The sequence below is a fragment of the Pararge aegeria genome, chromosome 8 (assembly GCF_905163445.1).
Source record: "Pararge aegeria chromosome 8, ilParAegt1.1, whole genome shotgun sequence".
NCBI classification, from domain to species: Eukaryota; Metazoa; Arthropoda; class Insecta; order Lepidoptera; family Nymphalidae; genus Pararge; species Pararge aegeria.
In genome coordinates this window covers 9,292,547-9,319,508 of record NC_053187.1, presented here as the reverse complement: position 1 = coordinate 9,319,508, position 26,962 = coordinate 9,292,547, and the positions used below count along the sequence as shown (strand labels likewise).

Genomic DNA, 26,962 nt, shown 5'->3' with positions numbered 1-26,962 from the left:
TTCAGGGATTCCCTTTTATTCGTTTTTTAACCTATCATCAGCCCAATCTTCCAGTTTGAGATAATGATATAACCAACTAATATACTAGGGATCAAAATCATTTGAATGCCTAGGTGAAACCAAAATCCAAACAATCGTGTTATACGCTCTATCCATTGCTGCTTTAGCATTCCTCTTGTTAAACAAGGTTGGCTAGCCTACTTATTTCCTTACTTTTATTTGATCACTTAGCTTTATTATCAGACCTACATTTAAAATGTTGTTCATTTAAAATGACCATGTTTCAGAGCCTATATCATCATTGGCAATACTTACAGTGGAGTCTCCAAGCACTGAGGATTTTTGATCGAGTTGTATATTCGGTTTTTTTTTAACGCTGCGCAAATGATATAGATTCGTGAATTAGCCTTTTCTTATTGGACAGATTGTCACAGATTGACTTAAAAAGCTTGATTGCTAAGATTAGAGAGACTTTAGAGTATTGAGTACCCAAATATTTCTGATTGAAGCAGGAGATAATTCGCACTTACTTATGCATAATCTCTCCTATGAAGAATAGTATTCATGTAGCCAATCATCGTTATAAACCCATTACCGGTGGTGACAAAGGTACAAGTCATAGCCCACCACGCTGGCCACGTGCGGTTTGTTAGACTTCACACGCCTTTAAGATTTATGAGGAACTCACAGAAATACAGGTTTCCTCACGGTGTTCAACTTCAATGTTAAAGCAAGTGATATTTAGGTGTTTAAACTAAGAAAACGCTCAAAAATCGGAAAGTTGGAGGTAGTTTTATGCCGCAGATCGAACTCTGTTTCAAAGGTGGAACTCTGACAGACCGAGGATGTTGATTATTATGACGTTTTATATTTTTAGTTGAATTTAAAAACAATATACAAAAATATCTATGTTAATAGAATGCATTAATTATAAAGACATTAGAGTCTGAATACTACAGGCTTGTAAATATCGAAATAAAGTCTAAACCAAAACTACATTTTGTTTATATGGTCAACACGTAAATTACATTTTAATTAATACCGTAACATTTTCTTTATCTCCGGAACTTGATATCAAACCGCTAACACCTACGTACTATGATTGGGTGCGTAAAGGCTGAAGTTAAACGCTAACGACTTTTTAAGAACAGTAATTAAATTGGAAGCAATGCTGCCAGCATCATGGACACTCATTTCGGTGGTATTAAAAAAGTTTAAAATTTAGTTTTAATAAAAAATGTTATTTTTTTTTAAATAAATATTTATTTCATTATTTATTATTTATCAATTATTAATTGTAGTATATATTTCTTCGTCACTAAAACGTTTATGTAATTGATATAATTAAAAATCCAAGACGAGACACGCATTCCTGAGGTTTTATTATTCTATAAGACGTAGTCACCTACGCAGTTGTTTAAATATTTATAACCTCGTATCTTCCAGCCATTGTTATAATAATGAATCTCTTTGAGGTAGGAAATTTGTAGCTTCAAATGGTTTTAGAACGCATGGCTTAAAATACAAAATTCAAAAATGTTTTATTCATATAGACCTTAACACAGCCACTTATGATGTATGGATATTAGGTGAGAGGGTGATAAATGCATTCGTTAACTTAAAACTAAAGCTAGGAGGGTTCCAAACGCGCACTGGCGTAAGAAGAGCCCACAACAAACTTAGCCAGTTTTTTTTGTTATCACCATCTCACAGTCTAGTTAATGTTGAGCTATGAGGGTAGAGCAATTCATACCCAAGTTTTATTATCACACATGTAATCATTAATATTATAATAGGATTTTTATATTATTTTCTTATTAGAATAGATATTGAACCAAGTTTTTTGGAATCCACTTACTTTAAGGTAGATACAATAAAAACATCAGTCAGTCATTTGTAACTCAAAATAGTGAAAAACAGATAATATCTATTCTATAACACATTATTTTAACACTAACCTCTTAAGTTTATTAAAAGCGGAAAAGTTCATTGCAAACTATCTTGCTATGGAATGCTTAATAAGCTTACACTTAATATATAAAGAAATAATATGGGGTAAAAATTAGGCTTCCTCACGATGAAAATGCCCAAGAAAGTATTCGGTCCTACCGAAAGACCCAAGTCACTAACAAGTAAGCTATTATCGTTTAAGATTGTTATGGAACTAAGGACCTCACAATCCGTAGTCGAACATGCTAACCACTAAACAAAAGCGGTATTTTATATAAATAAGAAGAAGTTGGTGTGGTGACCCTAAATAAAAGGCATTGTACAAGTGTTCCGTATAAGGTATAGTTACAGACAAACAGACCAATGCCAGAACGCAAGGCGTGTTGCCAAGGCTACCGCAGCCTACGCGCGCTCCAATAAATTATTAATCACTAATGCTGTAACGCTTAAACATTCGCAATCATTTGTTTAATGTTTATGCAACTGTTAAGAACTAATAGATGGGATCGAAATATCAATTAAATAGCTATTCTTGGACCTTAACGCTTAACTATTAATCAAATCCAAAGACATTAATCGAAATATTTATCCAATCCAAATATTAAGTATTAGTGTTATTGAAGTTAACATATAAATTTGTATCCCGTATACAATCAATTGTACATCAACAGGAATATAGCAATAAAATAGATATTAAAAAAACGGCCAATAAAAAAAAACTAAATAAAATTTAATTAAAGTAAAAATCAATGTAAATTTTAACTTATTTAATAAAAAAACTTTGAATATGTTAAATCCTCAGATGGAGGAATGAGTTAGTAAAACTATCCTTTTCCTATCTCTAAAGCGATCATTGACAGTGATTACAGCTCCCATTTTGGGGGGACCGAGTTTGATACCCGCTACACCCCTGTAACTTTTTGGTGTGTTTTTTATTTAAGCAATTAAATATCACTTTCCTTAGCGGTGAAGGAAAACGTCGTGAGGAAACCTGCATGCCTGCGAGTTCTCCATAATGTTCTCAAAAATGTTTGAAGTCACTTTAAAAAAAAAGAAAAGAGAAAAAAAGAAGTCATTGTTAAAAAAAAATATTATTATTATTATTATCTACCAATCCGCACGTGATCTATTTGGTGTACTACGGCCTAAACCCTTCTGATTCTGAGAGGAGACCTGTGCCGTGAGTGATGGTTTTATAATGATGACGATGATGATCCTTTTCATACTCTTCCCAGCAGTTAAGGATAGCACTACTAAAGTTTATCTGTCATTTGAAGATTTAGATTATTAACTTGGGGCGTGAGTAGTGACACATTTAATATTTTTTTTCTATACTTGCAAATAGTATTAATATGAAATTATTTTAGTACACTTACTAAAAGTTATAAAAAACCCAAAAAAACTTCATTGGATCTACAACCCAGAACAGTGCTCCTAATCTGTAGGTCAGTCTCCTGATCATTGGTTCAAAACAAGCTAACAGAACCGTGACCGTTTTTATTTGTTGTTTATTCTAAAATGTTTAAATTTATTATTTTCTTTCAAACCGATATATTTTATATTGCTTTGAAATTTAAGTACACACACAATGGTGCCAATATTCTGTTGTGTATAAATAGTGGGTGTTGCAAAAGAGCCATTTCTAAGATTCTTGCCGGCTTCTTCTCGGAATAATCTGTCTTCCGAACCGGTCGTAGAGTCAGTCAGTTTATTTTTACTCTTAATTCTTTTTCTTCTTGTTTGTCCTACGAGTGGTAGCTGTTGATGAATGAATAAACTTGAGCATAAAGCTAAGCTTATAAAGTCCATTTTAACCTGGTATTAAAGTAGCCAAACTCACGAAAAGCATTTATTGTCGAGATTTGCTCGTAGTTTCGCTATAGAGAATATTTCAAAACTCCGTGTAAAATTTTTGGCATGATATTCAAATCATTAATGTTCAATAGGAAAATTCTAGGCCAATGATGACATTAACATATCTTGCTAAAGTTTTATTGACGACTATATGACTCTAACTCCAAGTAGAGTCACGAATTTAACTCGTTAATTTTAATAATCGTACGTTTATCATATTACATTCCGTAGAAATAAAATACCTATTATAATAAATGATTTATATATATATATCAGTTCCTAGGTATAGTTGTTCTTATATATAAGCACAGACTTACTTAGCGGGCGATGGAGACAGTAATGCTCGGAGTATCCCTACGGTATCAAATCAGTAATGAGGAAATCTGAAGAAAACCATAATCGTAGGCATAGCTCATCGCGTCGTAAAGCTGAATGGCAATGGGAATGGAAAGCCGGAACTTCGATGGACCCTGAAGTCCAAAAGTGTTGGAATGGTGTCCAATCAAGTCGCAGGGATTCGCTGGATACAAGCAGCACAAAGTCATGGCGTGTAGATACTCATACGAAATAACTATTATGTCCAGCCGTAGAATACACCGTGGTTGAGATGATGATGATATATTCTGAGCTATATTATACTAGCAAACATCTCCGCATTTGGAAGCTAAGCTTAGCTATTTTTCCTTATTTTTCAGCTTATTTTGAAAAAACAAGCACCAAAACATTAGCGGTAATGAATCAGTTAAGTATACATAATATATGACTTAGTCGCTGCATCTTTTCAGACAAAAATACGATCTGGAATATTTAAAAAACTATAGCTGCGTCTTTTAAACTTCCTCTTTAAATTAAGAGCTAAGCCCTCGTCGGTGTAGACTTTTCCAACCTTCTCTATCCGTGGCCCTCTTCATAAGTCCTAACGTTTCGTTTTATTTGTACCACAAAAGCTAGCTAGGTTCCCCTCTTCTTCCTCTACTTTTCCATCAACTATATTCGTGATAAGTTCATCGTGTCTTAGTAGGTTGCCTATCATTTTCCCTCGCAGAAGACGCAGCTCATATTCGAATAAAAAATACTAACATATGCGGCTTATTTTCCTGATTCCGAGTAATTAACCTACAAATATTTCAATAATGTGTAAATAACGACAAATTTAGACCATCCTGTCATCTAAATATGAAGAAGTAATAACCAGAACTGCCCTTTAGATCGTTCCCAAAGAAAGCTTAAATTCAAAATTGGTTAATTTCATGTAAGCTTACTCTGTAAGGACTTTTAAAACGCCAAATTTAGGATATGTACCTGGGAGACTTCCCGGCTGATAACTTTGCTTAAAAAAATATAGTTTATTCTTTGCTCTGCTACAGCAAGAACCAAGAAAAACACTTTTACGCATTTATAATAGGTATTAATAGGGATTTAACATCGAAAGCAATTTTATGGACTATCATTCGTTTACGGTCTTGAACGAAGGTTGAAATGCAACACGCGAATCGTGTTCAGTTTGCTATTAAAATTAAATAAAATAAAATAAACCTACTCTATTTTTTATGTTGAAACTTCACTAATTATTAAGTGTTCACTAAACTATTGCACTCATCGCACACATAATAAATGGTTGCACGCAAGACTTATTTGTTATTGTACATAAAGAAATTACGTTCTTCGTAAAATTGTAATAAAGCCCCAAACCCGACGTAAAACCCCAATGCTTATAATAAGGTGTTAGTAATAATGACGAAGATCAATTAAAGGCCACACGCTCTGAAAAGTCGATCAACCACTCAGTTACTAACTTGGTTCAACGTTGATTAACTGATCTGCACTGACAAAAGTCCCCACGCCTCTTTTATATTATTTGAAATATTATCCTGGTTGGGAACAAAATCAAAAGGTACTTCCTGTTTACCTACAATTTTGATTTTTGGCAAGAACGTACCAATTGAAGCTTGGACATTGGAAATATTACAGCATTAATAGACCATTGACAGTATTTAGAATATTTTTCAACGCTTTTTCGATAAAGAAGCCTTGAAACAAGGACGGACAGATAGATGTTTAAGTCTGTTAAACAAAAAATTATCAGCTTATTTTGATATATAATATATATATAAATAATGATATATATAAATAAGTTCCTCTCATACCCAACTACGAGGGTAATGCTTCGCTGAGAACTATGTTCAAAACTTTTGAAAAGTGGAACATTTTACGTGAAGGAATCTTTGAAGGCTAAACAAAGTAAATAACATTCCATTACAGCGGAACAAACAGGTGTCAATATGGCCTAACAATATACCTTAAAAGGCTGCAAGCCTTTTATGCTATAAATTTTATACAGATTGTTTAACATTTTAAGTTCAATTTATATGTAACTTAACTAATACTTAGAGGTACGTCGTGGAGTACGACGTACTCGTCGTGTGATATTACTCGGTAAACAAATGGTACCCAAAGATGTCGTACGAGAGTCGCGTGCATCGCATATTAATGCAGCCTTCAAGGCGACTGCAACTGGTGCTTTTAACACCACATATGTAAGTGGTACCTCGCTTGATGCTTCCTAATATTAATTCTATTGTATTATCAGTTCCTTTATCCTTGTTTAGACCTCTATCGATGTTATACTGCCCTTTAAACATACCTTTAGCAGGATTTATAAAGACAGTTTTAATTATATTCCGTCCACTCAATAGTTTTCAATACACTCTTATTACTGCTATTTTTTTTAATTATAATAATGAAACAGTTAAAAAGCACTGAATAATTTTGTATCTTTATGGTAAAAAGATGTGTCACATTTGAAGGCACAAAATGTATAATTTCCCTAGTTTCCACTTCAATGGAGACTTGAATTGTGTGTTCTCATTTCGAATCTTGAATCTCATGTTTATTAAAACATGTCAACGAATCGTTACAATCTTTTTTTCTGCTCAATTAAATCTGCTTAAATTGAACACAGTAGTGGATATCATAATGCTTAAATATCTTAACGAGCAAATCTTGTATACATAATTGTATATATAATTGGAATCTCTGAATCGGCTCCAACGATTTTCATGAAATTACTATTATTTTTTATTAAGTATACAGGGGGTTTCGGGGGCGATAACCCGAAATCGATCTAGCTAGGATTCATATTTAGAAAATGTCATTTTATTTGTGTTTTACGATAATAACCGATTTGGTGCAGACAAAGTTGCATGGGTCAGCTAGTATAAAATAAAGTAAACAAGAAATTGTACACTTTTTATGTAATTATATTTATATATCCGTAATAGCAATTTTCTACGGAGATTTGAAATCGTCAGGTGGTTTTTGCAGCAACAACTCATGGACAACAGTTATCTTCACTTACAATCGCGTGACCTGTTAGTTCGTGTACTCGATTAGGTATATAAAAAGTATCTACAAAGTTACGATGAGAAGTTCGTACAGCATAGTTAACGGTCCAAAATTCGCATTTCATGGTTACATTAAAGTGCATGTCATAGCAGCGTGTGCGCATCGCATAACAATATACTCAAGGCGATTCCAGCTGTGCCGATTATATACAATGCAATTGATGTTAATATACGGTTGATCGCACACTTCTGCACGTTTATATATTTACCAAATATTTAGTATTTACCCTGCTTAAAATTTCTGATTCCCTGTGACTAAAAGCAAATAAAAATGAGAACCATATTTACCCGTATAACTCGCAAAATGAAATACTCTTGTAGAAACTTTAACCCCCTCTTTAAACTTTCGAGGTGATTTATTCAAAAACTGTGTTACATGTATTTCTTTATTTTAAACTAAAGGCCAAAATACGGATACAACTTGAATTTATTCACTGAGAACCTAGAAGGTTTTTACACGATCAATAAAAACAAAGCCTTGAATAGATTAAGAAGATGCACTAGCAGCGTAGTAGGTAGCCTGCGTTAAATTTTTAATTTCCTGTGACATGGAATTCTATTCGCGATAGCATTTACCCGCGTCTCCTGAACACGACGCTTTTCTGTTAAATAAAAACCTAACAGCTATATTAAATTAATGAAGATTAAGACTGCATATTACTGATTCACTAATATGCATTATTGCGGAAAAACAGATCTAAGAGGTAACGCTGACATCATTAGTATTTGAGTGCTGGAAAATGCGTTGCAGTGCGTATGACTGTTGCGGGCGGCTATATGCGACCAACTTAGAAGAGTTGTCATTAAAACTGTTACATCATATTTTACATTTTTACTTGACTTTTATCTTTGTATGATGACATAAAATAATTCGCTATATAGTTGACACATACCCGGTTTACCCGGTACCAACAATCATATTATGGTTGATCGTTGTTAAATACTATGGTATTTTTTAGGCATAGTTATTTTTACCATCTTTAATTTCTTTGGTTCTATATTTATTTTGACAACTATAAGCTGTGCATACGTGTGTAAGCTGCGATGGCTACTTTTAGTTTTTATTTTACTATTTTGTATCGCAATTATAGCTATCCAGCATAATATTACGTTTCTTTAAGAGACGATGTAGAATGCAGACTGCTGCTCCAATGCAAGTATAGCAGCTTTTAGCGATTTATTATTATTTGTATTAACAAAACTATGTGTACACCTTGTTATTATGCAAATGTTTTATTATTATTTTTCAATGCCAAATGCCTGTAGGCAATATTTACTAATATTATTATCCAATGTTTAAAAACTAGGCATGATAAGGTCTAATGTCTTCCTCTATTGCAACTGTCCATGAATATTCTTACACAATTAACGGCATGGTTACGGATGGTATAAGGTCCAGCGGTGCTTAACAAAATTACAAAAGAATTCCCAATGTAATAACAGCTTCGTTTTATTTATGTCGTGTGACAGTAATAATTACTCTCCTTTTCTATTCTCCTTTTTATTTTATTTTCTTACCTTTTTCTTCTTATTACTCTTATCGCAGGTATGTTAGGTCGCCACAACTTCTCTTCCTTAAACTTGAATGTTGTTTCTTGAAACTTCAACCCTTTGTCTTTGTTAATGATATAATCGCCACATTTTGGTTCAAAGGGTTTCACCTTATTTTAATCGCTGTGTTAGTCTTCCTGAACATTTACATGCCATTCCAGCCTCTTTCGGAGTTCCAAGTTTCTCTTCACATTAGACTCATTGTGATTAGAAGATCTGTGAAATATCCCCTGTAAGTTTTGTGTGTTTCACACATTCTGCTTACACTAATTATTATCTGTGTTCAATTAACATAAATAAGACCATATAAGACTGTATTTTCTATATACGAGTATGTCTATTTAAACAGGTAAACTGTATGACTTCAGAATTATATTGATTACCTAGTGGAGTTAAGCCAATATTTTCATCTTCCATAGATTACATTACGATTCAATGAATTGAAACTCCTATTAGATTGAACTCCTATAGAATTCTATATTCAAAAAGAAGAGAGGTGCATAACAAACAGGTGGTCCTTTAAAACTTTAAACCAGGAATCTAAAACACCAAAATGTATGGAGTAACAAAGGCATTTGTCCAGCTCTCTTTCCAATTAATAAAAATGTGACATAGTTTTAGATAACATTATGCATGTCGTACAATTTTGAATGGTTCGTTTTAGTAAAATGGGTGGTATGCTTGAAAATCTCTACCAACTTGACATTGTAAAACTCAGCACCGGAATCCCAACGTGTCACGCGAAAGCCTAATAAATTACATCCAAACGTACAAACGAAGATAAGTCCAACATTTTAAATCGCTGCAATATATTATTCCCCAGTTCACAAACAGTGTAAATATTTATATTAAAATAGAATAGAATAGAATAGAACTTTTAGAATAGAATAGATTTTGTTTATTTACCAGAACAACACAAACAGACTTATATACGGAGTAACTTAAAATTTTGTACTTAATTATTAATAGCTTATAGCAATAATTATTAATATTTTTATACCATTGCGTTAAATTTGACTCGACACCTGTTTTTGTCATACTATAAATAACTTTTCGTGCCTAGAAGAGCACCTGAAGCTGACGCTCCTGGTTATTATAACTTCGGATAATAGTCGTTAAAGCCCACCAACTGCATTGGAGCAACATAGTGGGTACATGCATGAGACGAGCCCTGCATGGGACTATTTTCAGAAGTGGCACAGTGGCACAGGCTGCGGATGATGAAGATGTGTTGAAACAGCAGGTCAGAAAACAGTTTGCCGCCACCCCTCCTCTTCCCGGTTGTCGTACGAGATGAATTAGGGAATATAATGGACAGCAGCATCCTCTATGCTATATTGCCATCTATTGCAATCTTCAACCCGGCTGCTCAGCATGATGATTATGGGAAAACCCCATGCATATTGGGTGGAGCTCTTAGTCCAGCAGTGGATTGTCATAGGATCTTGCATGAACTTGCGTAAACCTAAAACCATTATTTGCGCTTACAATAACAGACTTACTACAACTAGTCATCATTATCATCATATCAACTTATTGACGTTCATTGCTTTTGAGATTTTGAAGGGAGTTTCAAAGTCCATGGGTCAGTTGTTTCCATTTTTCGAGCGACTTACAGCGACTATAGTTTGATATCGTCGGGGGTCGACCAAATCTGCGTATTTCAGAAATTATACATTTCCATTTTCAAAACTGCCGGCAAACGAATCTGGGTCCTCAAGTCTCTGATTGGCGGGCTATAAATATAAAACTAGATTTTAGTAAGAAAATTGGCAACTGACATTCACTCAAATTATAGGTATATAACCATTATTAAAAACGCGTTGAAGCGTGGGTAATAAAGACAATAGAAATAGCAACAAAATATTTGTATGTTATTTTACCCATCCATCAAAAACATTTCCTCGTTTTACTTAATGCTTGTAGTAACAAACAAACAAATGATCACGTAATAAATAAGCGAGTATAACTGCTAGGTAGTTACGCCCGTCGTTAGCGGCCTCCGACACCAACCGAGGTCATATCTTCCTTCACACTATTTTATTTGTCACAGTAGCGATGTTTTGCATAGATACATTGTAAATCTTTAGTAACACTTAACATGCGAAAGAATGTCTGTCGGTTTGTCCATCTTTCGGCCAGCAATGGTGTAGGCACAGAGTCGAGTAAGAGAACTACAGTCAAAGCAGTGCGTGTCGTAGCCGCCCCATCGGAGTATGAGAGTGCACCAGTGTTTGCGTACACACTTTATCACTATAATATCTCCATCATAGTTGGAAAATCTTTGGAGGTTGACCACCGTGGCCGAAATTGATAAAGGTGACCACCTTGATCAATTTCGGCCACGACCAACCAAAAATGACGAAAAACATTCTCAAAATATGTAAACGTGAATTTCTGAATTGTCCTTCTTCCACGCATTTGTAGCTTAATAGAAGCAGGGTAACAGTACCGTCATGTAATAGAACATGTGGGCGATGCCGCGAGAAGAGCTAGTCAGGCAAAGCCTTATAATACAAAACAATGCCTACCCGTAACTAAAAGACATGGTAACATCCGTGTAACATTACAATTTGAAAGTGACGAATTGGCTACAACAGATGTTTCATGAATAGGTATTAAGTTTCGAAAAACCGAGAAATTAACATGCCTCGGACTTCAAATTTAAGTCTTGTTTTGTAGACTTTATTTAATAATAATAATTACGCTATTTATGAACATAGTTCAGTTAATAGAGAAATGAATCTGTATGTACATTGAGAAAAAAATATTAGAAATGGCTCGTTACAAATTAGTATTAAATTTAATTTGCGCAATTTCTTTTCAAAAACGACACCTTTCAAAAATCTCTTTCGGTAAACTTATAAATGAAATTATTAAGTTTAGGTTTGTTAAAAAGCCTTAACTGTTAAGCACTTGGGCGACCTTTTTTCGGAAGAATATACATATTTAAAAAAAAAAATGAAAAGCGTGTTAATAATTAAAAAGCGTGGTGACATTTATTTGTAAGTCCCTAGACCCAATAAGCAATACTAAATACAAAACGTCATCCAAATCGTTAAACCGATTCTGTGATACACGATATATATTTGTACACCTACTTTATATACAAGATTTTTTATACATAGCGATATCCAATAAGTACTTGTTTAAATATATTAGATAATGTAATAACTAATAGTACTTTATAAACACTTATCTTGTAAATAAGTAGTTCCTATACACTTGCGCAATATTTTTGCAACAGTCGGACTTGACTATAACATTAGGTGTGCGCTGTTAACGCAACGCTCTGATTAGCGCGGGTCGATCTATGATAACGATATTCACGGAAGCACAATCGGCCTTGCAAGCAACTTCATTATATCCTTTATTCCAATGACAATAAAGATCATTATTTTATTCGGCAACTTTGGGAACCGTGTGTTGCACCTCGATCAAGTTGCATCAACGCCTTACTCTATCCTTACATCGATCAGATAGTGCTGCTTCATAATTTTCACGCGGACTAACAAGGACATCATAATATATTTATCTACATCAATAGAGTAATTAATATAATAAGCGGTCACTTACTGAATACTTTTTTCAATAGAGGTTGCTAACAGTTTAAGAATTTGAATCGAGTATATCTTGGAAGCATTGCATTGCATTGCATTGCATTGGTATAATTTTTCCAGTTAACAAACGTAAACGTAGGTATTGAGGCTTTTCGTTTCACTGCCAAATTGGTCAAACCATGACGTGAAGTCGATGTAAAATGATAGCCCAATTCAAGAAATCCCCAAGTCAAATCAAATTTAAAAAAGAAATCATCTTAAAAAAGTAAAAGAACTTATTATAATTTTGGTCTTATTTCATATTGATATCTAAGCTAGGAAAATTTAAAACATTGTAATGCCAGTTTAATATGCATTTCTTGAAATCGGTCCATTCTTACAGATTTATGCAAACCACACCTAGAAGTCATAGTTTTGATTTGATTTGGTAATCAATAACTGAGAGATTTTGAACCAACGAGATGTGAAGCTTTACTTTACTTTCCCTTAGATGATAACTTTATATTATTTTAAAAACCACACTTCTTAACCTTCCATATAATTCATAAATTATTACCAGAACCTGAAATGCTTACTTTAGTCAAAAAGACAACATCCTTGTTAAATCCTTTGATACGTGAAAATCCATGCAAAATAAATTATTTTCGACAGCAAACCAAGATGGTACGTCATTGTTATAAGCTCAATTGTTTCCATACGTTTAAATTCCGAGTATAAAAGGAATCTTCCGTGGCAAGCAAAGACCTTGCCAAACTTTACCTTGTAATATGCTCATCTAATTTCAGGTGTATAGAAAAAAACATTGTTTCTCACTCATTACATGACAACTATGTTAAATTTATGAAAACAACAATATATAAACATGTATAGAAATTTGGTAGGAGTAAGTATGTGCAAAAATGCCTCTTTTGTTACTTACTACGATGGCTCAGTGACCCAAAGAGGATCTTGGCCTCCGACACCAGAAGCTGCTACTCTTTCTTTCTGTGCCACTTCCCGCCAGTCAAAATTCCAAGTCTTTAATGGCTTCATCAATCTACGAATATCTAGAACGTCCAATAGGACGTTTTACTAATGCTTTTTGGTAATAGCAAAAATTTACGACTTCTGAACCACTTGCTAAGTCAATAGAATTCTTACTTTTTAAATATTAAAAACCTAAAATATAAAATAAATACTAGTAATTTTGGATCACCTGTAGGTAAATGGAAAAACCGTCGCCTATAAATAAGGCAAGACTAAGCCGGGCATGCAAGGGACTCGTCTTGCCGCTCTGTACCCATCAACAAGAGGCGTTCAGCCTCGTGTGCCTGTAAGGGCGCTTGTACACGCTAAGAAAAAACGCCGGGCGTACCTAAGAATTCGTGTCGTAACTAGAAAATAACTGTGTACACTGCTCGCAGCGGTGCACGAAAAAAAATCTTGTCTGCGCAAGACACGACGCGGCGAACGTTGTTGCGGAGCGGCGGGGGGGCGGTGTAGTAGGGTTGAGCCAGCCCAGTTTTTGTTGTGCGTTGTGCGTTTGGTGTGGACGTGTATTGCAGCGTAGAGTACAAAATGGCTGATGAGTTACTTATAACTTTAGTAGAAGGACGACCGGTATTGTGGGACAAAACTTTAGACATATATAAAGATAAAAGACTCACATACGAAGCATGGAGAGAAATATTTACTATCTTAAACAAAGACTTCGACGAAATGACAAATGTCAAAAAAAATGAATATGGTAAGTACATACAACATATTACTATCTTTTTACAATTTTCAAAAATACAGATTACTAGATATATTCTATATAGCTATATATTATTATAAATATTAATCATTGTCGTTACCCACATTAAATACATCTACAATAAAAGATTTAAGTTGCAAGCAATCATAAGTTCAATAGCGCTAAGTAGCATACGGACACGGCTTTGCTAAAAACGATAATGACTAATACTTATAATAAAATACGTATAAACATGAAAAAAAATATAACATGTAATTGTTTATTTAAACAATATGGCAGGTAAGAATAATTCCTTGTTTCACACTTTTTGGATTAAAATTTAGTAGTCGGGTTTTAGTTTTAGAACTTATTTTTTATGTGTATTTATCTTGCCATGGCAGTGATCCTTCATCAGAGGAAAAATATTCAGTATATTTTTGACGAATTTCGTCTGCTGTGAGATTATTGCCTTCTAAATGCAATGGACTATTTAATCGGTCTCGATTGATTAAAGGCTCAACGTGACCTTCTTCTGTATGAATAAAATTTTGCAAAACGCAAGTAGTTTTTACAATAGCAACTGTTAAATCGAGACTTAAGTTTAAAGATCGGTGCAGAATTCTCCATTTGTTGGCCATTATTCCAAATGCACACTCGACGTATCTTCTTGCCCTTGTCAAGCGATAATTAAATATCTTTTGTTCTTTTGTGAGTTCGTTACCACCGTAGGGTCGAAGTACGTTAGCATGAAGTGCGAAAGCTTCATCAGCTACAAAAACATATGGTAATATATAGTTAGTATTTATTATAGAGCATGGGGATGGTATGTTTAACGTATTGTCAACAAGTTTTTTCCAAAACTGTGTTTCTTTGAAAACATTTGAATCACATTCTTTACCATACGACCCTACATCAATAAAAATGTAATTGTAGTTGGAATCCACAATAGCCATGAGAACAATAGAAAAGAAATGTTTATAATTTAAAAACATTGATCCACTTTCTTCGGGTTTAATTATTCTAATATGTTTCCCGTCCAGTGCTCCAAGACAGTGTGGAAAATTGGCATTTATTTCATATCTTTGTGCTATATTCAACCATTCTTCTTGTGTTGGCATCCGCATATAAACTGTAGATAATTCTGACCAAATATGATGAGTAACTTCACGTACAATGTTCGCTATTGTTTTTATTCCGATTCGAAAATCGAAATGAAGACGTGCGAAGGTATCTCCAGTTGCCATGTATCTGTAAAAAATTGTAACAATGTCTTAGAGCAAGAACACACTTGCAACTTGCAGTGCGATTAATTGCAAGTGTGTTCTTACTCTTACAATGAGGTCATTTCCTTTTTTATATGAAGTTTATGTCTACTTGCAATAGATGGTACCTACTTTCTAACGGTAGTTCGTTTTTTGTTTCAGCAAAGTCTACAGCAAAAAAATGGACAAGTTTGCGAGATAGGTGGATGAAATGTCACAGAAGACTTAAAGAAATGAAATCGGGATCGGGTGCTAAGAAGATTCGTAAATGTGATTTTTACGACGAAATGTTATTTTTGACAAAAATTGTAACACGCCGAGACACTGAGTCAAATATACCCGAAACAACAAACGTGGAAAAAAGTCCCGTAGAACATACACCGATCGCGAAAAAAAAGAAACAGGATGTTAGCGAGGTGGACAAAAATATGGCAGAATTTATAAAGGCTGTTACCAAAGAAGAAGAGAGCCGTGCCATGTCATTTTTTAAAAGTATAGCTCCGAGTGTTGATAAGTTCAGTGATGAGGAAATGGTGGATTTCCAGTTTGAAGTTTTAAAACTTGTGCGTTCTACGCAACAACGAAAGGGAAGTGATGTTCAGCATCAATGGAGTACTGAGTATTACAAAACAACGCAGCCTTCTACGTCGTCATTTAACGTACCCGGCCCATCATACTCGACTCGACCAGGTTACAGTACTCAAAAATCTACATCCATTGAATTTGACACCGAAACTATTAGTAGTGTGGAAACATCGCATACAGATGAATTTCACTTTGACTTTTCTGAAGAATATGAACATGTGGAGTCTGTTGAATTTGGAAACATGTAACACTTCAAAGACATTTATTATTGTATAACGTTCAAATCAATATGCTTAAAAAAATTACTTACCTTAATGTTACGGCCAATCTAATGTATGGAGGAATACTTTCTCGCATTTTGGTATTTTCATGTCGTATATTATTTTCTATTGTTGTCAAAAGCTTGTCAAACGTAGACATTTTCATGCGAAAATAATCCACAAATTTTTCCTCATGTTGTCGCATGACACGGTAAAGGGTAATGAACCCGCCAAACCCATTTTTCTCTTGTATAATTGGATGAACCCAGTAAAGTCTCTTGTTTTTTGTTTCCTTTTTTATTTTGTTATAATAATAATATGCAATTATCATTCTTTTTTGCTTTGTAGTTAACATTTATATAAATAAACGAAACTCACTGATTACACTTGTTATTACTTGCGCGCCCTACGCCCGACTGTCGACTGCACGAAAAGAATCGTGTCGTGTACACGTTTCCATTGGTCTTGTCTGCGGAAGACACGAAAAGTTTTCGTGTGTGGAACAGACAAAATTCTTGTCGTCTACACGAAAAATTTGTCTTGTCTGTCGCAGGAACGGCAAATTTTCTTAGCGTGTACAAGCGCCCTAATACACCGGCAACCACGACCTATATTCGGAACACAACATTGCAACAATGTTGCTTTGCGGCAGAAATTAGCATCGCGGTAGAACCTACTTCATTGGACGAGCTCTGTCACAAAACTTTCTTCTACTTCTATTACTATTCAAAGGATCATGAAATTATAAAAATGTACAAAGAAACTATAGCTGTCCTAAAATAATCTATAAGGAGATTTGATAAAAGACAAAATAATGGCATGCCATTAGTTCCATCAATCCATTCGTCTCCGCTTCATACATAGCAATCATCATTGACTGTAGGTACTTCCCATTCACAAACTTAGAGGTTTCCAACAATATGTCCGTGGGAAATCACAGGTGTGTATCTACGTGCAAAACATGATAATCATTTTATTAAAACCTCATCAACTTCACCAAATATTAAGATATTAAAAATAAATGTTCAAAACCTAGATTACAAGCGGTGATAGCCCAGTGGCTAAGAATTCCGCACGCACCACTAATTTTTGTAACTTTGTGCGTTTTATGCAACTAAAATATCACTTGCTTTAACGGTGAAAGAAAACATCGTAAACAATCCTGCATGCCTGAGAGTTCTCTACAATGTACTCAAAGGAATGTGGAGCCCACCAATCCGCACCGCCAGCGTGGTGGACTTCGGCCTAAACCCTTCTCATGTATGGGAGACCCGTGCCCTGGAATGGGCTGGTAACAACCCCGATATGATTATGATGATTTTGATTCAAAACTCGACATACAATGAGTGCTAATAGACCGAACGATTTTTGGAAACATAGTTATCATTACCAACCCATTACGGCCCGCTACAATGCACGGATCTCATTCTCAGAGAAGGTTTTAGGCCACCACGCTGGCAAGTGTGGATTAGTAGACGTCATACGCCCTTGAGAAAATTATGGAGAACTCTCAGGCATGCAGACAACCCGAGGCGTAGGTGTTCAGCCTCGTAAACCTGTAATAACACAGAAACAGTGCCCTTCAGAACCGAACAAAGCATCGTAACAATGCCGCTTAGCGGCAGAAATAAGCATAGCGGTTTTTCCCCGGATGATCTCTATAATAAATGCTCTACTACTAAAACGATGTTACAATGTTTTTCTGCACCGTTAAGGAAAAGATGTTTAATTTCTAAAATAAAAAAAAACATTTCTAAACCTAATAGCAAAACGATAAAGAACTTTAATGTTGCCCATACTAAATTTGTTATTTTATACCTGTGTCCTACGAGTATCTACACGCATAATAAATAAATTGAATAGATATGACGAGGATTTGGTCTCATTTTTTGTGCTGATCTTTAATCGTCCCAAAGCGGCCAAGATGACGAAGTCGCAAGAACTATTGGTGCCAAGAAAACCGGTCGGCCCACCAGTTACGTCAAATAAGAACCATGTAGGGATCAAGTTATCGTTCGTCTGATGTAACATATATTTAATGAGTCCAAGCCAAATAAAGCTTACCATTTTGCTTTTCACGTTATTTTATGAAAATCTAAATAAATGTTTACATACCAAAAGAATGTTCCACTATTGCTTTCATTGTTGAATTAAATAAAACCACTTTTCCAAGTATACAAAGTATACAAATAGATGTTTTGATTTATTAAACTGTTTAACAGGTTAAATTTCTAATTATTTTAATATCATTTAAGTATACATATCGTTTAAGTTTATAAATAATGATGAGATGTCTGCATGATTTTGAAATGAATGCGTTTTAAGATCCTAAGAGTACTCAAACGATTGGGTAACCCAAACATATGTTACACATGAAAAATAATGTCTGTATTTCTCTTCGGACTAATCTTTGAAACGGCTGAACTGGTTTTGCCGGGACTTTCAGGCAGGATACAGAGAGGGATATAGGTTACTTTTCAACAAATGCACCGACAACGAAATTGCGGCAACCACAAATAGCTACAGATTAAATATAAGTAGTTTATCTACCTAAACTAATAACATATTCAATAAAAAATAAGAGAATGGACGGAGTTTCACTTATTTGATTATTTGTTATTGACACTCACATCAACCAATAAAACTTTTAACTGTTAACGTTGTTTTGATGATACCATGGCATAAAATAATAATATTAATAATTAATAACCATTTTCACGATTACCCGTAGCAATCGTTAAAGAAAACAATAAGTAATCTGAGGAACAGTTTCAACGGTACTATAACGTTTTGTGTTTTTTACTAACCTACATGCTTTAGAACATATACGACAAATTTTATACCATTCTTCCTACGAAGATGAAATGTTACTAACTCTAGAGAGAATAACTCCAAACATATGGGTCGAAAAAGCAGACACTCATAAAATAGACCTTCTACATTCTACATGTTTTGAGTGACTCAGCGGTTCGTAAGACCGATTGTAACTTCGTATCATTTCTTAATTTCATAAAATTGAAATAATAGAATTTCGGACATTTCTAACCTATTGTGCTTTATTAGCTCCCTTTATACCACTGTTCAAGCTAGTAGGTCACCGAGAAGTACTCGTTAGGTTTTGACTGTGTGTGTCAGTGAGTCGGGGTTTTAACCACAATAAAATAAGCACCTACCTACTGTACTTTAACTATGAAACACTTTCCAAGGTGTGTCTGTCGGTTTTTTGATTACGAGTTTCGAAACAAAATAATCTATGATGAAAACAATTCAACCGCCTTCAATGATAATACTCTCGTTTAAACACCTGAGTTTAGTCAAACCCCAATAATCTCCTATTTCATTTGATGCAACCGAGCCCAACTGGTCTCGCATCATATGAAACTGAATATGGCTATATAATTTGAACATTTCCCTGGATTTCCATGTTCCTTCGAGATCCTGACTTCATGACAATGGACTTCGAGAAAATACCCTTTCCAACAGTAAAATACGTACCTAGGGATTGCGTATGGATTACACAAATTCTTAAGAACGTAACTTCCGCTTGACCAGTTATGTGGATATAACCTTTTCGAGACTTATTGGGTTTTTCAATGCATTATAAATTTACTGTTAGGTAAATTATAGTGAGGTTATAAAATGGTACATTTGTAAAATTGTACCTATACTAGAGATAGAGTTTAGAGTGTTCATTCAGAAACCACATTAAAAGTACTTACTTATAATGTGGTTTCTTGTAAAGGTTACATGGTTAAAGCTACATGGTTTTTTTATGATCGGGTTTAATCAAATCGATTTGGATTTTTCTTTATATTAAACTACGGTTGTTGTTGAGGATACTCAAGTGCTTGTTATTTAGCATTTTTTAGCGATTGCGTTCGATTTTATTTCGGCGCAATTTTTAAGTACCTATTATATAAGAAAAAAATAAAAATCGGATATAAAGGAAAATCAAATACCTAGATATTGTATATGTAAGTAGGTTTTATTAGATATTCTTACTCTATGTAGGGTACCTATTAGGTATATATAATAGTTATAGTGTTGAAATAATTACAATCATACAATATATAGAAGTTATTAATAATTTATTACTTTCACTAGGAGGTATTAATAACTACCTAATTTTAAATTGGTTGAAATGCCAAAACCATTTCGTATTGATTGCAAATATAGCCTTGAAGTTTAACTTAGCTTTTGTTCAAGTTTTCGATCGTGAATAATACCCACCTACTGCATACCTAATCATAGAAACTGACTTAGCGGAATGAAAGTACCTATATCAGTTTAAAGCAGCTCACTTACCTAAATGGTTTCATTTCAAATAGAACACCTACCTATATACCTACAGTGTCAAATTTTATTCTATTAATACGATTACGTAGTATCTATTGCCATCCTGTTTAGAATCGAAAAATTAAGGCTAAGATTACAAACCTTGATATGCGTATTTTTAGCATTAATTTTGTAAAAGAATTTGTAAACCTATACCGTACTGAGAATAGGCTAAGATTAATATTAAGATTTAAAGTGCCTCAACATTTTTATTCTACTTTCATTTTCACTCATTTCGGATGAACTTACCTATATGTGCTATATTTCAAGTTTTGTTTTGACTTGAGCTTTGCTAAGGTAACGTTTAGCGGGGATTCTAAAACATCTTTATAAAAACAGACTGTTAACTCCATGTAAAGGAGGTACTAGGTAAGGCTAAGCACGCTTTATATATTTCAGCCTAACATTACAAACAATAGCAAAACCCACGCAGGAAGCCTATTCTAAATTCTAATCTATGGATTACCGGTCCATCCTATGGATTGCAAAGATCTGATAACAATCGTTCCGTGTGAAAACCGGTAGCATGTAAAATCTTGAATAAGACAATAAAACAACAATGTTATATCCCGGAAATAAATAACATTATAAATTCCAACGAAACCAAAGTCCTTGAATAGAATATTCATCTTAAAAGTCTAGAAGTATACGGGTCGAGTTTAACTGCGGAATATAAAAACAACTTTCCAGATGCTTATCGAAGATTCTATGAATCAAATTAGATAACTATAAAATGTCTGAACAATAGAAGAGACTAAATAGGTAACTTGTCGAGAATTGACCTGTAATCTAAGGGGCCAGACGTCCGTTGACCTCAGCCTGTTGGCAGTATCCACCAATACCACACAATAGTACCTACATACTTTTATGTAGGTCAGTATTATTAACGAATAAGTTTTGGACTTCCAAACAATTTATAGAGATTTTATCGCAAACCTGTGTTATTTTAAACCAAAAACGGTAAAATTATATCGGCAAACAATAACTACAAGATAGGTTTTATAAATAAATGACAAAATAATATGTCCTTGCACTTACGCGTTAACCTAACGCGTTAGAAACGAACCCGGTACCTTATATACCTACCTAATGCAATATTATATTATAGAAGTAAAACGTCATAATTTGGATATAAGCTTAGTTATATAATAAGTATATAGTTAAGTTATATTATCCCTGTGAAATTGTAGATTTCTCTGGAGGATAACACCTACGAGATTATTTACAAAGCATGTCAGTCTGACCTCTTTTGATAGGGACATCCGACCCAAGTAGGCGTAACACAGATAAGCACCTTTTAAAAAGATAATTTTGCATTTACGATGGCCCTCTACAATGGATAATTTTTTTTTTATATAGATACGTCCATGATGTTTTCGAAGATGAATTTTCCTGCCCGATGAAACAATGTTCTGGTCTCATTCCAACTCGATGTCGAAGTCAAGACTCAGAGACTAGTAAAATACTGCCTTTCGTGTATACAGCTGTAGGCTAGTAATTAAATAATACAATCTACGATATCTATCAGGCAAAAAGTTAATTCCCAAGGAATGAGATTATAGGCCTACCTACGAATTGTTTTTCTTTCTAAATAAAAATCATAGATAATAATTAATATTAACGCAGTCATGCTTATTAGTAAGTAACTTTAATAACTTATAATTGATTGTGTTTCGAAGGTAATAAAGTGGATTACCACTTTATTACGTCGATTTCATCGTTTACTAAAATGCCCACACGACTTTTTAAGTATAACTCATATTAGATATCTGTTATAGTATTTTTTTTCTTTACTGGTAGGCTATTTGAAGTCTAGTGTCTTTTTTACTATTTTAGACCCTACCAAGACCAGGCTTAATTCTTAAAAGAATGAATTAATAGGTACACTTTTATTGTGCACGATGAAAAGTACAGAAAAAAGAAAAGCAATCACAGCACAGCGTATAGAATTTAAAGACCTTATCACTACATAGCCATCTGTTCCAGGCACTCAGTGGCGTAAAAATTCGAAAGCTTATCGTGTGAACAGTGGGATACTTTTGGAACTATACTTGCATAATAAAATTTGCAGAACCAACCTACCATCAGCATTTTCAAGCGAATAGAGCTATTTGTGACTGAGCTAGTTCAGAGAAGTATCGCTTTGCTTATTTCTGCCGTTATGCTTATTCCTGCCCCCAAGAAGAACTGCTGTATTTCAGCCTGAAGGATGTGGTTGCCGGTGGAATAACAGACATATGACACAGGATGGAACTTTGCAGAACGAATTCCGTGCATGCCCTGCGAAATGTTGATCTTTTAATAGGCATTGGTTATCCACATAACAGGTGGATCATCTGTTTGGCGCGTCAATAATTACTTATAAAAATAGACTTATTAAAAATCTATTACTTATTCAAGTGCTAATTGAACTACACTGGTTGAACAAATGCAATAATGAGGCAGGAAATTATTCTAAGAAAACGATTATTTCGAGTAGGGTCTAAGTGCGTGTAACTCATTTCCATGGTACAGTACGTAATGGCGTAATAGTTGTACTTGGCTTTGAATAATGTTAGGAAGCTATCAAGCTGGGTCGTGTAGATGGGATCGTGCGCTCTCGTCGCCCTTAGGGCGCGAGTCGCGACCTCAAAGTACTTCAGGGTATCGTAAAATAGCCCTTACATGACGGTGATTCATTTTCTGTGTTTGAGTGCAAATTGCCTTAGGTGAGAATTACATTAAAGCGGATTCCAAGAGTTCAGAATTCAGCTACACTGCCGAGGTGCCGAGTTCGAATCCCAGCACGCACCTGTAACTTTTCTAAGTTACGTGCGTTTTAAGCAATTAAAATATCACTTGCATCAACAGTGAAGGAAAAAATCGTGAGGAAACCTGCATGCCATCTCTATAATATTCTCAAAGCCGTGTGGAGTCCACCAATGTGGGGCCAGCGTGGTAGACTACGGCCTTAACCCTTCTCACTCTGGTAATTGGGTTGATATGATAATGGTTTCCAAGAATTTAAGATGTTAGGTACATAGGTTCGTTCTATGCACCTACCCTAATAATCTCTTGTTTTATCACCAACATTTCAAACTAAGGACTACCAACCATCTACTACGCTTGTCATTTTACCATGGTCTTGCGACTAGTGGCGTGCAGATGATATAAAATGAAGAAAATCTCCAGTACGAGTTATAAATACTCAAGAGTAGGCTTATTATACCTCTTACAGTGCCTATCCTTAAGTTTTTTAGAACTCGTACTGGAGATTTTCTTCATTTTATATGATCTGCATACCTTGTGCATATGATCTGCATACTCTCTATGCGCGTTACTGCTTGACGCCTATGTACAGCGACTTATTGCGATTTGTTATTTGAACATGTTGAAGATCTATTAGCTATGCATTTTCTGGTACGCACTACGCAATAATTTTAGCACCTTTACCCCATCGTCCATCACGAGTTATGTACCCTTTTATTTATACTTTTAGTAAATGCCTGATTCATACCAGTCCGTTGGGAGAAGCTTAATGGTTATGTGGAACTTCTCGATAATAGCTCGATGGACCTAAAAAAGAGAGTACGGGATTCACTTGTGTATTCACCGCACTACTAGCTATGTACCATAATAAATTAATAAGGCAACACGTTGACAAAACTAGTTCTAATATAAGATTATCCACATTTTTAGAGTAGGGTTTTACAAAACTGCCATACCTCTAACAGGTAAGCCAGTTACCATCTCAGACTTCATGATGACTTGCCACCAAGTGAGATTGCAGTCAAGGTCTTACTTATACTGGAATAAAAAATAAATAAAATTATGTATATCTCTAAAAAAAACCACCCTTTATACGCTGAAACAAAATGCAATTGTTGAGCAAAATTCTACGTGGTATTGAACAAAAAGCCAAAGTAAATTAAGCGGACATTTGTGGCTAAATTTTGATACTACAATTTAATCCTCTGGTAACTTAAACCGGTCAGTGGACAAATTGTGCGGTTTTTGAATTCTCACATGAAATTGTGCTCAGATATTGGAAACGACAAGATTACTTAGGTCCCAAATAGACGATAGATCATCGGGAAATGTCAGCTTCTAAGAGCAGCAATTTGTTATCTAGATTTACGTTTAACGTTACGGCGACTATCTCTGCTTGTTTTCCTTGTTCACTACTTATACGATATTATAATATGTTTAAGAATACTCTGCCATAATTATGCTATTTTGGGTAATAAAACGTATCTATAGCTTAAATTAAATACATAGACAATTTTTTTCTATTAAACTAGCTGTTACCCACGACTTTGTCCGCATTTGTTTTTGTTTTTGTTTTCGCAAAAAATCCCGTAGGAACAATTTATTTGAGAGACGTGTGGAATTGATTAAATTGTAATAACTTTTAAATTAAATGTTCGATTAAAATGCATTAAAACATACAACTATATTGATGATAAAACCATTTATTTGCAAAAAAATCAATACTGCGATACTAATGTAACCCACTTCTTTTTCGGTCGGCGATCTAATAATATTTTAGAACACAAAAGCTAATTAGACTTTTTTGTTTTTAATAATGAGTGCTTTAATCATGCAATACATATTTTTGACGCCAAGTAATGAATAGGCTTTGTGTTACATTATTGCAATTATCATGAGGATTTGAAAAAAAAATTAAATTAAATTATAGCCTATGTTACTTCGTGATAGTATAGCTTTCTTTTGGCGAAGAAAGTTTAAAATTGGTCCTGTACTTTCGAAGTTTATTGGGTACAATCGAACCAAAAACAAAATCTTTCCTCGTTATAATATTAGGATAGATATAGAAGTATAGATTAGTGCCTTCGATTGCCTAGACGGGATAAAACATATTATATTAGGTTGCCTTTTAGTCTGAAAACGAATTTAGGCATGTCACGCTATTAAGTAGGCAGTGTAATTACATTTACAAAGCAAACTAATGACGCCATTTTGCCCTGGTTACAGAACACTGAGAGCAGCGGCGACTTCACACCTGTAGTTAGTGCCACATGCAAGACTGGTGTCATGTCAATCAGGATCAACTTCAGCCAGCCTTTCAATGGAGTCGCGCATGCCAGAGAGTTCAGGTGATTTATCAAAAACTAGTTACACAACACACCGCACACCCACAGTTTCTAAAACATTGATTAAATCAACGGTTAATTTAAATTGCTGACTTATAAATTTAACAGCAATCCTTTGATCGAGTTGCACACGTTGAAGTAAGTTTAGTTTACTAATGAATCCCGTGTTTATTATGTATTCTGGTTACTTGCCAACCGATTTACTTTATAAAAAACGCATAATTTTATATTAAGAAAACGTCGTGTCTTTGCGCTTTTTTTCTGTCTTGCGGATTTCTGCCCGCGTGCGAGTTTGGTCCACATGCTTGCTAGCGCGCCTAAAATAATCTGTGCCCCGTAATAGTGCAGCCCGTGTGATAGGGAGAAGAGATATGAAATGATAGGATACAGGAAATCTTCTAATGAATGAATTATAATAAACCGATTCACTGATTTGATCCATTATCAGTGTCTCAGAAACTGGAGGACAATATGGCTTACCTATATCTGCATGCCTTATGAGTGGAGACCGATTAGGCAATGCGTATGACATTATGTAAATTACTTAGCCAATACTAATCTCTGTGTATATTAAGATTATTGTACTGCTCGTTAGTATTGCAAAAATTTTACTATTTTAAAAATGGAACTAGTATTTTATGCGGACAATTTATATTGAATTGAGCCCAATGAAACTTTTCGCTGTTGTTGGTCTAAAATTTCACTTTAATTGGGATAGGCGGAATATTTGTGGAGTAGTGTACTTTATCACAACATTATGTGTTTTGTATCTTTTTAGCCTTCAGTCCAGTAAAAAATAACTAATTTTTATTATAGAACACCGTCGTGCATGGTGCTGGGGAATGGTACGGAGTCTGTAACTTACGACATCAGCCTTACGGCTGCAGCGGGTTCGCCAGATTATTGCGGGGTTTTTTGGAATCACGTAAGTCATAATATTTAATATGTAATTTTAATTTTATATTATTAATAAATTATTTTGACTTTTAATATAAGAGTTATCAAAATATTGCCAAGTGCCAAGTGCTTGCTTTTTAGTCGTATTACAAATAAGTAGTGTAAAGTTCGAAAGCAATTTATGCTCGTCGCAATAAAGCTGCTGATGGTGAAGTCCCGGGAAAACTCCTGAGCCTTTATAGCCCCAGGTTCGTGAAAATAAATCTTTTGTAAAAGGTTATGAGCAGTTGACATTTGGCTATTGTAACTAAGATATAAATGCAAACCTTCCCACTTTAATGCGTGAAAAAAATCTTTTGGCACAAAAAAGCTGACTTTATGAAACAACGAAAGAAATAAAAAAAATCTAAAACTTATTTAAGTCGGCGCTAAGTAAAATGTAGATAACTACTAGGTATATCCACCTTACGTGCTACTAAATAGAAGGAAACTGTAAC

General features: G+C 34.4%; 3 protein-coding genes across 6 annotated transcripts in view; 2 read left to right on the top strand and 1 right to left on the bottom strand.

The window, feature by feature from the left end:
- Window positions 1-26,962, top strand: part of LOC120625602 — a 44,412-nt gene that overhangs the window by 1,009 nt on the left and 16,441 nt on the right. For all 4 annotated transcript variants that reach the window (XR_005658818.1, XR_005658817.1, XM_039892667.1 and 1 more), the window contains exons 2-3: window positions 25,450-25,571; window positions 26,385-26,493. Coding sequence is in view for 2 of the 4 variants with exons in the window: in XM_039892667.1 (XP_039748601.1) it covers window positions 25,450-25,571; window positions 26,385-26,493 (231 nt within the window). In the remaining 2 variants the exon portion in view is untranslated. The remainder of the gene's footprint in view (window positions 1-25,449; window positions 25,572-26,384; window positions 26,494-26,962) is intronic.
- Window positions 13,655-16,191, top strand: LOC120625604. Its single transcript, XM_039892670.1, has 2 exons — window positions 13,655-14,045; window positions 15,458-16,191. Exons 1-2 carry the CDS (start codon window positions 13,877-13,879, stop codon window positions 16,126-16,128), a joined length of 840 nt encoding a protein of 279 aa, XP_039748604.1. The 5' UTR covers window positions 13,655-13,876; the 3' UTR covers window positions 16,129-16,191.
- Window positions 14,095-16,718, bottom strand: LOC120625603 (protein ALP1-like). The gene is made up of 2 exons (XM_039892668.1): window positions 16,191-16,718; window positions 14,095-15,281 (listed from the first exon to the last, which is right to left on the bottom strand). The coding sequence occupies exons 1-2, from the start codon at window positions 16,493-16,495 to the stop codon at window positions 14,408-14,410; spliced, it is 1,179 nt and encodes a 392-aa protein (XP_039748602.1). The 5' UTR covers window positions 16,496-16,718; the 3' UTR covers window positions 14,095-14,407.